At 38.4% G+C, this 14750-nt stretch overlaps 1 protein-coding gene across 5 annotated transcripts in view; it reads right to left on the reverse strand.

The window, feature by feature from the left end:
- gek (serine/threonine-protein kinase gek) overlaps window positions 1-14750 on the reverse strand; it is a 122662-nt gene that overhangs the window by 52053 nt on the left and 55859 nt on the right. For all 5 annotated transcript variants that reach the window (XR_014440753.1, XR_014440754.1, XM_083111733.1 and 2 more), the window contains exons 16-18: window positions 13178-13286; window positions 8705-8853; window positions 5002-5108 (exon numbers count right to left, since the gene is read on the reverse strand). Coding sequence is in view for 3 of the 5 variants with exons in the window: in XM_083111733.1 (XP_082967859.1) it covers window positions 5002-5108; window positions 8705-8853; window positions 13178-13286 (365 nt within the window). In the remaining 2 variants the exon portion in view is untranslated. The remainder of the gene's footprint in view (window positions 1-5001; window positions 5109-8704; window positions 8854-13177; window positions 13287-14750) is intronic.

Raw genomic sequence — 14750 nt, forward strand, 5'->3', positions numbered from 1 at the left:
TGTAGCACAAACTCTTCATATTAGCACATATTTATGACATAATAATTACTATTATTCAGAATCATTTTAAATAAAAGAAATACATGAATATGGATTCTTGAAGAATGCTGTACCAGCTCTACAATATTTTTTTATTTGTAAGAATCTAAATTACTTACTGCGAGCCTTTATAATAGTTTTTCATTTTAATAATGTGTTACACAAATTTTAGAATGGACACAGATCTCTTGAACAAAAATGTATTCAATATTAAGTAAATTAACCTCCTATTCATGATGCATATGAATTAAAAAGAACTATGATAATTACATGAATTTCACATAAAGTACAAGCAACTCAACAAAGTACCACACTACCTACCTGCTCAAGAAATATTATTATTATGATATTTTAAGCAGTGTTAAATTTAAATTATTTGTTTGTCTAGTATATGATTTAAAATAAATATGAGCATGATTGATATTAGTGCACGCCTGACACAAGGCATACAAAATTTACATCAGCCAAATGTATTACAAACATGTTTTAGCTTTGTTTTTTAAAAGTAATGAAGTTTTTAAAAATGCCATGCAGTTTAGTATGCCTGTTTTAAACATTATGAAAAATAATTATAACATGTAATTTTACATCAAACTTTTAAGGCATCTCTTAGATACAACAAAATAAGTACATGCATCTTTTAATTCCATTATTATTATTATTTATTTAGTTCACTGATGGGATATATTTCTTGAAGAGGCCATATTTGGGGGCAATTTTTATAAAAAAAAAAAAAAACAGTAAGAAATGTACTGAATAGGAAAGTCTATGCAAGGCACTACCTAGCTTACAGTCACATAATAAAAGAAAAGCAGTAGCAATTTGGACCGGTCACTGAATACATTCCCAAAAGTGAATCCACAAAGAAATAGGGAGTATTAAATAGTACAAACCTGAGAATATATTGAACCAAAATTAACAACAAAATAAATGATTCCTCTATACTTCTCTATTCACGAGAATATAAGATGAATATAAAAATGACAACTAGTCAAGATTTCTTGGCACAGTATAAAGAGTAACTTTTGAGTTCAGTTACAGAATGGTACTCTCAAAAATCAAAATACTTTTCTAGGTTAATTCTGAAAACTTATGAATAATGCATACATGATGGAACAAATGTAAAAAAACACCCATGTCTAGCATATCATTGGAAAAGATTGGCTGGACAGCGGAAAGTATGTGTTACCACAAGAAATCGGCATGAAAAGCATTTATTATTATCAGTGACGCAACCACAGGGGGGGGGGGGCATTGCTTCCCCACCCAACCTTGCACAGAAGTCAATTTTAGGGGGAGCAAACATCCACTTCCAAGAGTCTGTGGGGGACGGGGTGGAATTGCCCCATCGATTTCAAATTGTATGCAAATAAAAATACATTTCGTAAAATTTTCTTGCTTGCTTTGCTTGCAATACCTGCTTTTCTTAGTCTCACCAAGTTCAGAGCCGTAGCTAAGGGGCAACAGGAGTCAGCCCTGGATGCCGACCAATCTAATCTAACTGCAAAACGTTGTAAAAGAGAGAATGCCATGGTGCCCCATGAAATTATTTGCACCCTATTAAATCAATATTGTTTTAAGTTTGCAAAAAAAATTGGATCTACAAATTTTCTTGTTCTTTTTGCTTGCAATTTTATTGTTTTCTGCAGTGGGTTGTAAATTACCACAGAAAGAAGTAAGACTTCTCTTAATTGATTTTGTCTTAAATGCATGAATAATTGTTTTGAGGAAAATGAGCGGGCACATTTGAGAAACAATTTATATAATTTTTTTTTGTTGATTTATTATTAGGTGGCTGATTTGTGGATTATTTAATGTATTTAAAATAATATATGTTGTATATATGTGCATTAAAGAAACTTTGAATATGTACACAATTTAATGTTAGAGTGCATAAGTATTTTCTTACTTTAAGTTGCTGCATTTAATGCTGTACGTTGCATATGTATAAAAAATATGTTGTACATGAAAGTTATGCATGTTATGTGTACAAAATGAATTATATTCGGAATGTATTTATCATGCATTTTCTGCCATTCAAAAATACAGTTTGTGTGCTTGTTTTCCATTATTAGCAAATGTGAAATTGAATGTTTTGAAAAAAATATTTCAAATCGTTTGTTCCAACCAAATGGTTTAGCACAGACTTCTACCACCTTTTTGTGCAATTTACGAGGATAATAATGTATTTGATACTACTACTACTACTAATGCCTTGCCTGTGCTGATAATAATAATAATAATAATGACATTATTATTAATATTGTACTAGTAGTAATAAAATATGTTTATCCTGATACTTGCAATTTAGTGCAAAATTCCACCATTTTTTAATAATTTTTATGGATAATCTCCATGCCCTACTTTTTAAAACAATAAATGTCTACATGTACAACTTCCTTTGCACTGCAGTCACCTTGGTTCAAGAACCATTTGGAATTTTATATCGGATCGGTAGAATATCGGTTATCGGTATCTGTAAATTTTATATCGGAACTTTATCGGTATCGGCCAATCCCTACTTCTTATTAACATTAATTTTAACCTGAATGTGAACAGACAGATAATTTGCAAAGATTTAAATTTTGAAACATCTAATGTTTCACCAAATTTGCAAGAAAATTCTCTAAAGAATACCTCCTATTTATCGGACAACCATTCACAATACATTCCCACTCAATCTGCTTCTCTTTCTAAATAAACAATAACAAAAAGGTGTCATAACAAGAAACCTATTTCCGAAATGCCATCACAGAAAGTATTGTAATAAAAATAAAAAATAAAAAAAATAAAAAATTAAAAAAAAGATGGAAAATATATTCTTTTATCTCCTCATACTAACATTCATTTTTCACCACCAGTGAACTGTAACAAAAAACCTCCTTAGTAAGCGTATTTTTAGAGCTGCATTCGCCAATATATTTGCACACTAGAAGCTGAATTAGTTCTCAAAGAACAAACGGTGAAGTACAATTTAATACCTGTAACAAATTTCTCTCTCCAATTAATCCAATTGATTCGAATTGAATTATACACTGTACGACAGCTTCCCATGTGTGCATCTATCTTGTGCTGAAATTATCAACCCTCACAAAATATTAATACTAGCTTTGGTTTTGTAAGGATAACTTACAGATCCAACCAAAATAAATATTTAGCCTGACCGACAAGAAGCAAAACTTCATGCACCACATGGACTTAAAACATGCCTCACTCTTCTTCGTACAAATCAGCATACTTATATAAAAATGTTTTAAAAAAGTATGTATTAGAATTGGAAAGACGAGGAAATTCCACAGCTGAATGGAATAAAATATCAGTTGCATTTATACATTATCGAAATACACGAAACCCATCTCTCATATGAGAATATTTGTTTTTTAAAAAACTTTCTTCAATGTTGCAGTGTGCTCAGGAATTTCATATCAATCTTTCAGATCGACTTCAGACGTTTAATGCCATAGCAACACAAGCTTTTCACCTTTCCATATCCTGAAAAGATCTATCAAATTCTTACCAATTTCCTTCAGATCTACCTCAGTAATGAATTATTATTCAATTGTTCAAGGTATGGTAACGGCAAAAAAGACACTTAAATAAATATTGAAAACGATGGCAGTAAAATCATGGACCATTGAAAGTCAATGGGGTTGTTCCAAACCACAAGTCTCTGTGACTGTATTACTTCTGCTTACACTTAAAGAGTGAATGAACACTGGTGTATAAAAACTTCAGAATTGAAAGATATTTTGATAGAATTGGGAAGATATTTCAATAGTTCCTTTCACTTAAAATTGAACTTCAATTGATCAATATTGTCTCCATTTTCTTCCTGTATGTTTTTATATAAATGTATATTATTTAATACACTGCTTGTAAGATCAGAACATAAGGAGATGGTTGTAACCTAGGCATCATCAAAATCTGGTTCAAATTCACACAATATTGCTTCAAATTTTGCAGAAAGCAACTTACTGTTTTTTCTGAAACTGGATGGTACACACTGGAAAAGTTAACAATACTGCAACAACCTAATCATGCATTATGCATCATGATGTAACAAAATCAGGCATAATATAATTGATGCACTGAATAAATTAACTTTCCACAGAGACTGTTTTAAGATTGATCTGGACCAATGGTCTTTGGCAGCAATTTTTGAAAATTTATTTCGTTTCAAGAAACTGCTTTGATGTTTCAAATTCTAAGAAAATTACATCTATTTAGAATTCATTTTTAAGCATTCAGTGAATCTTTGGTTTGCACTTGTCATTGTCTAGATATCTATTATAGAAAATAAGCCTACCAGGCCATGGAATCTAGACAACAGTAAAAACAAATTACACAGAGATTCACTTGAATGTTCTAGAAGAATTCTAGAGATATGTGATTTTTCAGAATTAGGATTATCTGAGTAGTTTCACAAAATGAGAGGAATTTTCAAAAGTCCAGCATGGTATTACATCCTATACCACAGCACTATAATATTCAGCCCCAATTGAAATAACAAAATTTCCTCTTCATCCTGATATTACGAACTCTCAGAACCACATGTCATTTATAAATAACATCATTTGCAACTGTCCACAATTTCTCACTTGCACAGAATTATGATTTGACTTCTTTAAAACTAAAAAAAAATTCAGTATAAACTAATCACTACTTGAAGCACATTATTAACTGAATTACAATTCTATCTACCACATGCACATGTGACATCTGTTAAAGTCGTACATACCTGTTGTTTATAATTAACTGAACTTTACAATACACCAACAGGCCAGGTGTCAAAAAGACAATAGCTTTTCTACGCAATTAACAACTAACTCCACATTCCACGAATTGAAACATATTACTCCGTAACAATTCTGGCCATGCCACAAGCAAATTCCCTAATGCCCCTATATTAAATTAAAGCAACACAAATAATGACTGTAAAGTATGCAGATTTGTTGTACTTACAACTTTCTGTAGCTTCCAGCCGCTTTTGCAAATCTTTGATCTGCGACTCCTTTCTCTTCACATCTATAGCTATTCCATCATATTTTTGTCTGAATTCCCGCAATTCTCTGAAATAATATCAGGTATGTAAAGAAGATGTAGTAAAACCCAAAACGAAACAATGTAATTCTCCAAGATTCTACAAAAGGACATTCTTCATCATATTTGCCCCCTTTTAGTAATGGAAATGATCAATTTATTTGGAGGTGAACTGAACTTGATATTATATATAGTTAAAAAAAATAGATTTTTTTAAAATAATAAATAATTGTAAGTGACAACCTTCGTATTTCAACTTAATGTTCAGATGTCCGGTTTTGCAGTTTTTAATAACAGTTATTTTCCTTTATATATATATATAAAAATCAAATAAGGTAAAAGGAAACACTCACCGGACAGTAGGAAAATTCAAAATTTTCGCTAATTTATAGCATCATTGGTGTGAGAAGAAACAGAAGACGGAACCGGAAGTTGGGGTCCTGCAGAGTTGCCAGGTCCCCATTGAAGAAGAAGCGGTGCGTAGAACGAAAAAAAAAAACACTGCTTCGTCACCAGGCTCGTCGTAAACTGTGAGTGTGTAGGATGAGTTGAGAGGGTGGGTGAGGGTTGGGCATTACTGGGTGGCCTTGTTCAGGCCAGGTGGAGTGGTTGCACTCATGGCCGATATGTAGGCCCTCTCCCATCTTTTGTGAACAGAGGTGTTGGCTGGTTGGGGTAGGAGGTGGATGATCGCTACCCGGAAGCAGTCGTTGAAACTGATGTTGTGGTGGTTGGTGTGGACGGCGACAGTGAAGTCCAGGTTGTGGGTGGAGGAGCGGTGGTTATTGATGCGGAGGTTGAGGGCCGTTGATGTTTCCCCCAGGTAAAAATCACCACAGATGTTGCAGGTGAGGATGTAGATAAGGTTTGAGGCATGGCAGGTCCCTTTGGGATGGAGGGTAAATTTGCCAGTGGCCGTGTGCACCTGGAGGGTGTGAGAAGTGATGAGGATGGGGCAGGTCTTGCACCTGGGTCGGTTGCATTTATGGGCAGGGGGGTGTTGGATGTGTGGTGAAGGGGTGTTGTGGACCAGGATGTTTTGGAGGTTAGGGGGGCGTTTGAAAACCACCCTGGGTTTGTCGGGAAATATTTTTTTGGTTTCGGGATCACTGTGGAGGATTGGGAGAAGAGAGTGCAGTGTGTGCCTGATTTTGTTGAGGTGGGGATGATATTGGGTGATGAGTGCAGGTGGGTTGGTGGCAGCAGGTTTCTTGGTGGTAGTGGTATGTGAGGCAGCTCGTGATATTTGCTTGGTGACCAGGATGGAGGGATATCCACGGTTAACCAGGGCCTGGTGTAGGCGGAGGTTATAATTCTGGCGGGAGGTGGGTGAAGTGTTCAGGCGCTGTCCCCTGAGGGCCAGAGAGAATGGAATTGCTTTTTTGGTGTGGAACGGGTGGGAGCTGGAGATTGATGTCACTTCCCTCTACACCAACATACCTCACTCCCATGGCCTCCGCTCCATAGAATTCTATCTCAATAGCAGACCCAAACCTCACAACCCCAGCACCAACTTCCTGACCCACCTAGCCCACCTTGTCCTCACTTGTAACAACTTCACCTTTGAAAACCAAAATTTCCTACAGATCCGAGGTACAGCCATGGGTACCAGAATGGCCCCATCCTATGCAAACCTCTTCATGGGCCAACTTGAGCAAGAGTTTTTGGCTACCCAACCCCTCCAACCCCTCCTCTGGCTCCGCTTCATCGACGACATCTTCATGCTCTGGACACATGGAGAACCATCCTTGTCAGCCTTCCTGGACCAACTTAACCACTTCCGTTCCCTAAAATTCACCTGGACACACTCCCCCAACCAGATCACCTTCCTGGATGTGGACGTGCACATCGAGGGAGGACACCTGACTACCTCCATCCACATAAAACCCACCAACCACATGCAATACCTACACTTCTCCAGCTCCCACCCGTTCCACACCAAAAAAGCAATTCCATTCTCTCTGGCCCTCAGGGGACAGCGCCTGAACACTTCACCCACCTCCCGCCAGAATTATAACCTCCGCCTACACTAGGCCCTGGTTAACCGTGGATATCCCTCCATCCTGGTCACCAAGCAAATATCACGAGCTGCCTCACATACCACTACCACCAAGAAACCTGCTGCCACCAACCCACCTGCACTCATCACCCAATATCATCCCCACCTCAACAAAATCAGGCACACACTGCACTCTCTTCTCCCAATCCTCCACAGTGATCCCGAAACCAAAAAAATATTTCCCGACAAACCCAGGGTGGTTTTCAAACGCCCCCCTAACCTCCAAAACATCCTGGTCCACAACACCCCTTCACCACACATCCAACACCCCCCTGCCCATAAATGCAACCGACCCAGGTGCAAGACCTGCCCCATCCTCATCACTTCTCACACCCTCCAGGTGCACACGGCCACTGGCAAATTTACCCTCCATCCCAAAGGGACCTGCCATGCCTCAAACCTTATCTACATCCTCACCTGCAACATCTGTGGTGATTTTTACCTGGGGGAAACATCAACGGCCCTCAACCTCCGTATCAATAACCACCGCTCCTCCACCCACAACCTGGACTTCACTGTCGCCGTCCACACCAACCACCACAACATCAGTTTCAACGACTGCTTCCGGGTAGCGATCATCCACCTCCTACCCCAAACAGCCAACACCTCTGTTCGCAAAAGATGGGAGAGGGCCTACATATCGGCCATGAGTGCAACCACTCCACCTGGCCTGAACAAGGCCACCCAGTAATGCCCAACCCTCACCCACCCTCTCAACTCATCCTACACACTCACAGTTTACGACGAGCCTGGTGACGAAGCAGTGTTTTTTTTTTTCGTTTTACGCACCGCTTCTTCTTCAATGGGGACCTGGCAACTCTGCAGGACCCCAACTTCCGGTTCCGTCTTCTGTTTCTTCTCACACCGATGATGCTATAAATTAGCGAAAATTTTGAATTTTCCTACTGTCCGGTGAGTGTTTCCTTTTACCTTATTTGATTTTTACTTAGCCCTTTTGGCCCTCCTTGCTTTTATCCATTATATATATATATATATATATATATATATATATATATATATATATATATATATATATATATATATATATAAGCTAACTCTGAAATGGTACAGGTTGGGATATATAAATTGGGGGAGACCACATACAGTAGAATGTCCTTTATCCGCACACTCAAAAAAGCAAGAGTGGCAAAAAAAAAAACAACAATCAAATCTGTTCCAAAAAAAAAAATCAGATTATTTTTCTGCATAAATAACACAGTACAGGTACAGTACTGTAATTTAGGCAAGTACTGTACGTATATTACGAGTGTTTTCTCATGTCTTTTGTTTTCTTGTACTGTATACGTATGTAGTACTGTGTACTGTATGTATAAATTAAACGTGTACTGTACGTGCTTTTCTTTGTTAAATAAACACATGTTTGATTAACCACATAACCTTCAGTCCCAATTAATGCGGATAAACAACGTTCTACTGTTTATGGAATCTTCCAACATTACTTTGTTGTAGGGGAAGCACCAAAACGCCCTTTTCTTATAACTTTTCTAGTTTCGAACCATTTTCAGAGATTACTTACAAAATGTATCTTTGTGCTAATCAACTTACTTCTGTGCTGCAATTAATTCCGATCTTGTTTTACTGAGATCCTCACTAATGGCCTGCTTTGCTTGGATTTCTGACTGCAAACTGCTTTGAAGATTCAACAGTTCCATTTTGTCCAACTTTGCTGACCTTCTATTTCTCCAGTTCTTGCCCTGGAAATTAAGTAATACAATAGTTGAACAACTCCATAGAAAAAGCACCTAACAAACAACATTCTGATTTATACAGAAAAACCTTATTCAACTGCTGTAACATGTCTTTCTATTGAATCACTTCAAGAATAATCACGTAAATAATATTTAGATTCATATGGCAGTCCTGTTGAAGAAAACTTGGAATATAGTCTAAAATTATTCCATATAGATATAAGGACATGGTATTTAATGAAGGCCTAATTAACTTTTACAAAAAAAAAAAGAAAGTTAATCATGTTTACAATGCTTATTATACTAACCTTATAACATACTGATAATGTGCGAATTACTCACAATTAAATATAAACTAAAGGCTAAAAGATTAAAAATCAGCAACTTACGTGTGTGAGTATGAGATTTTTCGTACTACGTTTCGGAGGTTACACTACCTCCTTCTTCAGGTTGAAACGATGTTATTCAGACACCTGACATGGTGCCTCGTCGTGAAAGTGATGGTTAAGGATTTAGGTTAAAATGTTGCATGAAGGACACTTTCTAAAAAAGAATATAAATTACACATCTAAAACCGCGCAATACTATAAAAAACAAAAGAACGTCCAAGGCTGAAGTCGGCGAACTGCCGACCAGTGCTCGGGGTAGGCGAATGCACGGTGTCAGCCCGTACCTGGGGAAAGAAAACTTCCCCTCCTCAATCCTTCCAAACTGGGGCTCGGGAGTCACCAATCCAAGGTGAAATCGACTTCCACCTCGGCGGCTTTCCTAACCTCAGGAGTAACACGGAAGCCCATCTCGTCCCTATTCACTGCGGCTTTATCCCATTTTTTTAAAGAAATTAACCCAGCCGTCTTCTAAATTCCCATCGTCCCTATTAAGTTTGTTCCAATTTTTCGCGCATATATAGGCAGCTTCATATACGTTTCTGTCCAATTTATTGTTAACCTCCCTAATAACTTCCCTTTTAGCAATCTTATGTCGGTTAACCAATATGTGTTCAGATAATCCTGTTTTGGGTATGCCCTCCTTTACGTCCTTATCATGCTCTCCCCACCTAACTTGCATACTTCTCCCGGTCTGTCCCACATATTCCTTTCCGCATTCACACACTATCCTGTACACTCCCTTATATTTAATTGTGAGTAATTCGCACATTATCAGTATGTTATTGATCTCCGATACGGGGAGGAAAGTGCGCAAATTTGAAAAGTTGAGGATTAAGCTTAATAAGACCCTAATTAGGATAGGTTTCCTTAAGCATTGTAGGAAGAAGGGTTTTTTACCGAGTTTTTTAAAGTGGGGGTACCAACCCCTTAGTTTTAAAGGGCTGGATCAAAAGAGGGAAATACAGTTTAGAATGCTGGGGAAATGCATAAGGGAGGCTTATGCACAGGTGGATAGGCTCAACTCTGAATGTTACAGGTTACATTTGGAAATAGGAGGACGATTAGACCAGGTAACATGGGGGCGCATTGAGGAACGTCATTCTAGAACAGTCGAACAGGCGAAAGTAAGAGATATCGAAACAATTAGGAGAAAATTAATTAAATTGGGAATTAACGAGGGAGTTAAGGAGGGAGAGAATAGGCACAGAAAAGGGGATGAAAATAAAGCCAATATTTTAAATCTAACAAAACTTCAACCCCCTAAGGCCTTAGCGGAGATTATGAAAATGGGGCATAAGTTTGCCATTAGGGATGAAAACTTCGAAAAAGAGGAATTCATCATAGCGGCGGAGAAAATAGTAGGAAAATTAGACGAAAAAGAAGATAAATCCAATGTCAGGGTAAAAATTCGTGACATTATAGATGAACAAATGCACCTAAGCATAAGGGAACAAGGCCCACCCGTTACCAATCATAGGGCACCAAAGGGGAAAACGGAAAGTAAGCTTAGGGGGAGTCTTCGTAATGTGAAAAAATGGGTTAAACAAAGTGACGTGTATTTGGTTAGATCGGATAAGGAAAACAAGATGGTTATTATCGGGAAAGAGGAATACCATAGTAAGTTGGAAGATAGCTTTAGAAGTAATGACTACGAAGAAATCAAAGTTAACCCCATTAGTAAAATCAAACGAGAAATCAGAAAAGGCATTGAAACCAGTTTTACCTTGGGAAGCGCGGAAAAAAAGAAATTACTTAAGGGGGTTAAGGAAGGGAATATTCCTACGGCCTTTGGGATACCTAAGACCCATAAGGAGGGGATACCCCTCAGACCCATCATCCCCATGTATGCACATCCAGGATATGGTTTAGGTAAAGAAATGATTAAGAGGATGGGAAAAATGAATATGGACACTCCGTATAGCGTCAAAAACTCTCTTATGGTCAAAGAAACTATTGAGAAACTCACCATAGGAGAACGGGACGTAATCTGTAGTTTCGACGTTATTAATCTGTACCCCAGTGTCCCCCGGGACAAAGCTGGAGATTGTTTGTATAGATGGTTGATTGACCAAAACGTTGAAATCTTGGTCGCCTGGGAGTATGTCCGGTGGTTTTTTCTCATTACGGGGTACAATTACTTCTACGTTAACGATAAAATCTTCCGACAAAAAGAAGGGTTGGCCATGGGCAATCCCATCTCTGGCCTTGTGGCCAACATCTTCATGCACTACGTCGAAAAAGCCGCTATGGAGCATGTAGGGGGGAGGGGGGGGGTAAAATATTATGGGAGATACGTGGATGACATCCTCATCATAGGGAATGAAATCAAACTTGACAGCATTTTCGACCAATTGGGGAAGCAGGACCCCAGAATTGGGTTTACTAGAGAAGATATGGCCAACGGAAAGATCCACTTTCTTGACTTGTGCCTTACTAAAACCAGACAACGGATCGTAACCGGGGTCTTTCATAAACCGTTAGCTGGAGAGCTGTACCTCCATAAGAGATCCCAACATTCGAATAGGACTAAATTAAATGTTTTTCTTAACTTTTTCATTCGCGCCGAAAGACTGTGCAATGACGAAAAAGAGAAAGAGAAAGAAGGAGAATGGATAAGGAAGGTGGGGGTAAAGAATGGGTATACTATCCGCGACCTGGAAAAAGTAGCTAGGAAAGCCAAAAGGATTGTTAGACAAGAAACATCGCAAAATGACAAAGAGGAGGAAAAAACTGAGGTAGGAAACGGTGAAAAGAACACATATTTTGTCGGGATTCCGTATTTTAAGGGTGTCTCCGAGAAAATTGAAAAGTCCGTGAGGGGTTACGGGATAAAATGTGGGGTAAGAGCACCCCGGAGTATTGAAAAGCACTTTACGTCTTATAAGAAAGGGAGGGGGGATAGACGCAATAACCCTGAAGAGCGGAAGGGAGTGTACAGGATAGTGTGTGAATGCGGAAAGGAATATGTGGGACAGACCGGGAGAAGTATGCAAGTTAGGTGGGGAGAGCATGATAAGGACGTAAAGGAGGGCATACCCAAAACAGGATTATCTGAACACATATTGGTTAACCGACATAAGATTGCTAAAAGGGAAGTTATTAGGGAGGTTAACAATAAATTGGACAGAAACGTATATGAAGCTGCCTATATATGCGCGAAAAATTGGAACAAACTTAATAGGGACGATGGGAATTTAGAAGACGGCTGGGTTAATTTCTTTAAAAAAATGGGATAAAGCCGCAGTGAATAGGGACGAGATGGGCTTCCGTGTTACTCCTGAGGTTAGGAAAGCCGCCGAGGTGGAAGTCGATTTCACCTTGGATTGGTGACTCCCGAGCCCCAGTTTGGAAGGATTGAGGAGGGGAAGTTTTCTTTCCCCAGGTACGGGCTGACACCGTGCATTCGCCTACCCCGAGCACTGGTCGGCAGTTCGCCGACTTCAGCCTTGGACGTTCTTTTGTTTTTTATAGTATTGCGCGGTTTTAGATGTGTAATTTATATTCTTTTTTAGAAAGTGTCCTTCATGCAACATTTTAACCTAAATCCTTAACCATCACTTTCACGACGAGGCACCATGTCAGGTGTCTGAATAACATCGTTTCAACCTGAAGAAGGAGGTAGTGTAACCTCCGAAACGTAGTACGAAAAATCTCATACTCACACACGTAAGTTGCTGATTTTTAATCTTTTAGCCTTTAGTTTATATACTAACCTTAGTATCAACAGGTAAAGATCTGATGAACAGAGGGTAAAAAACAAACATATCACTGATGGATGGCAGTAACAAGAGCGATAACTATGAATAAGATGCAAATATTTTGTTTTTATTGTTGTTTACACAAGACACTTTCAGTTCTAGACACTGTTCCTTCTACGACTTCCAAAATCAATTCAAATTCCTGTAAAAAATACATTAAAAAAAATAAACAAGTGTACATACTGTAGATGGTGTGTTTCCAACTCCTGTATGTTTCATAAACTCTAATTCCTCTGTCATTTTCGTTGCTAAAGCTTGTAAATAGCCACGAGCATCCTTCTCATCACTAACCCTAAAAACAAATAATAGGTGATTACAATCTAATGTACATCTACTGTACCTGTACTGTACAAATAAACATTCATCGAATATAAAGCTTTAAATGTAACTTAAAATCACAGGAAAGAAAATATTCTGTATGCATAGGTAGTTACCGTCACATGTTATCTGCTATGTGTCTACAGCTTTCATTTAATGGGTATTTTAAACCATCATACAGGGTGGGGCATGAAATGTCATCCACTTAAAATGGCATATACTTTTCATACTGTTGGGTGTTGGAGTATTATACTGTCAAACAACGCAGCTTGGTTCATGCATGGTTCAACAGATGATAGCCCATAATGTAGTAATGCATAGGTAATGTAGTTTTGTGCAACGTGGCAGACAAGGGAAAATTGACACATGCAGATTGCGAGATTTGGGCAAGAGAGCCCCTCACAATCTGCATGGGACTGAAACGTATGAGGACAAAGTGTGTGTGTGGGCTGCGATCTCAAAAAATGGCATTATTCGTCCTTTCTTTTTCAACAATACTGTCAACAGTGGAGATGTTTACCAATACTTTCCTTCCGCAGTTATTGGCAAGCGGACTTCTCATCGAAACCCAATGGTTTATGCAAGACGGTGCTCGCACTCATACAGCGAACGTTGTTTTTGGCTTCCTGCACAGTCAGTTTGGCCTTCGTGTCATGTCCAATCATTTTCCAGAACCTTTTCCGAGCGGAGCAACGTGGCTCACACACAGCCCCAATATTAACCCATGTGACTTCTTCTTGTGGTGCTAACTAAAGGATTGATTGATTTGCTTTATTTACTTTGCTTTTGTGCCACTTTTGGCTAATTTGTGAAGATGGGGATGAGTGATGACATGATGAAATTGATGAATGGACACTCACAAACATCCATGCCCAGGCCGGGATTCAAACCCAGGACCTAACCACTCTGTCAGGGGGGACGGCACTACCTAAAGGAGAGGGTGTACCCACAAAGAGCTGCAACTATAGAGCAAGTGCAAGCCATCTTTTTGTGTCGCTGAGTTGACAATAACATGACAGACCATCTGGAAGAGGTTCTACGACAAGAAGGTGGACATATTGAACATGTGCTGCATACTATCTAGCTCTCCACATTGTAGTATGTGTAATCCAATTTCCTTGTACTACGTATTTTGTATAATAAACATTTTTTGATTACGAAATTCCCTGACATTTCCAGGTTTTCCCGTCCAAAAATGAATGTCCAGACATGTTTATCATCATGATTTTTGCTTTTGAACCTTGTGTTTTTCCATTTATTATATAATCTGTTAATTATTATGATATTCCTTTTCACGATTCTTTTGAAAAGCAAATTTCATTCTACATACACAAAAACACGTGAAAACTAAGAGTAAAATGCAAAATTACAATTGGCATCAAATGTATTGGGTGCTACAATCACGTGCATCTAGCCTTCAGGCTAAAATAACAGAGGT

This window comes from Lepisma saccharinum, chromosome 25 (genome assembly GCF_977018435.1).
Source record: "Lepisma saccharinum chromosome 25, izLepSacc3.1, whole genome shotgun sequence".
Classification (NCBI taxonomy): Eukaryota; Metazoa; Arthropoda; class Insecta; order Zygentoma; family Lepismatidae; genus Lepisma; species Lepisma saccharinum.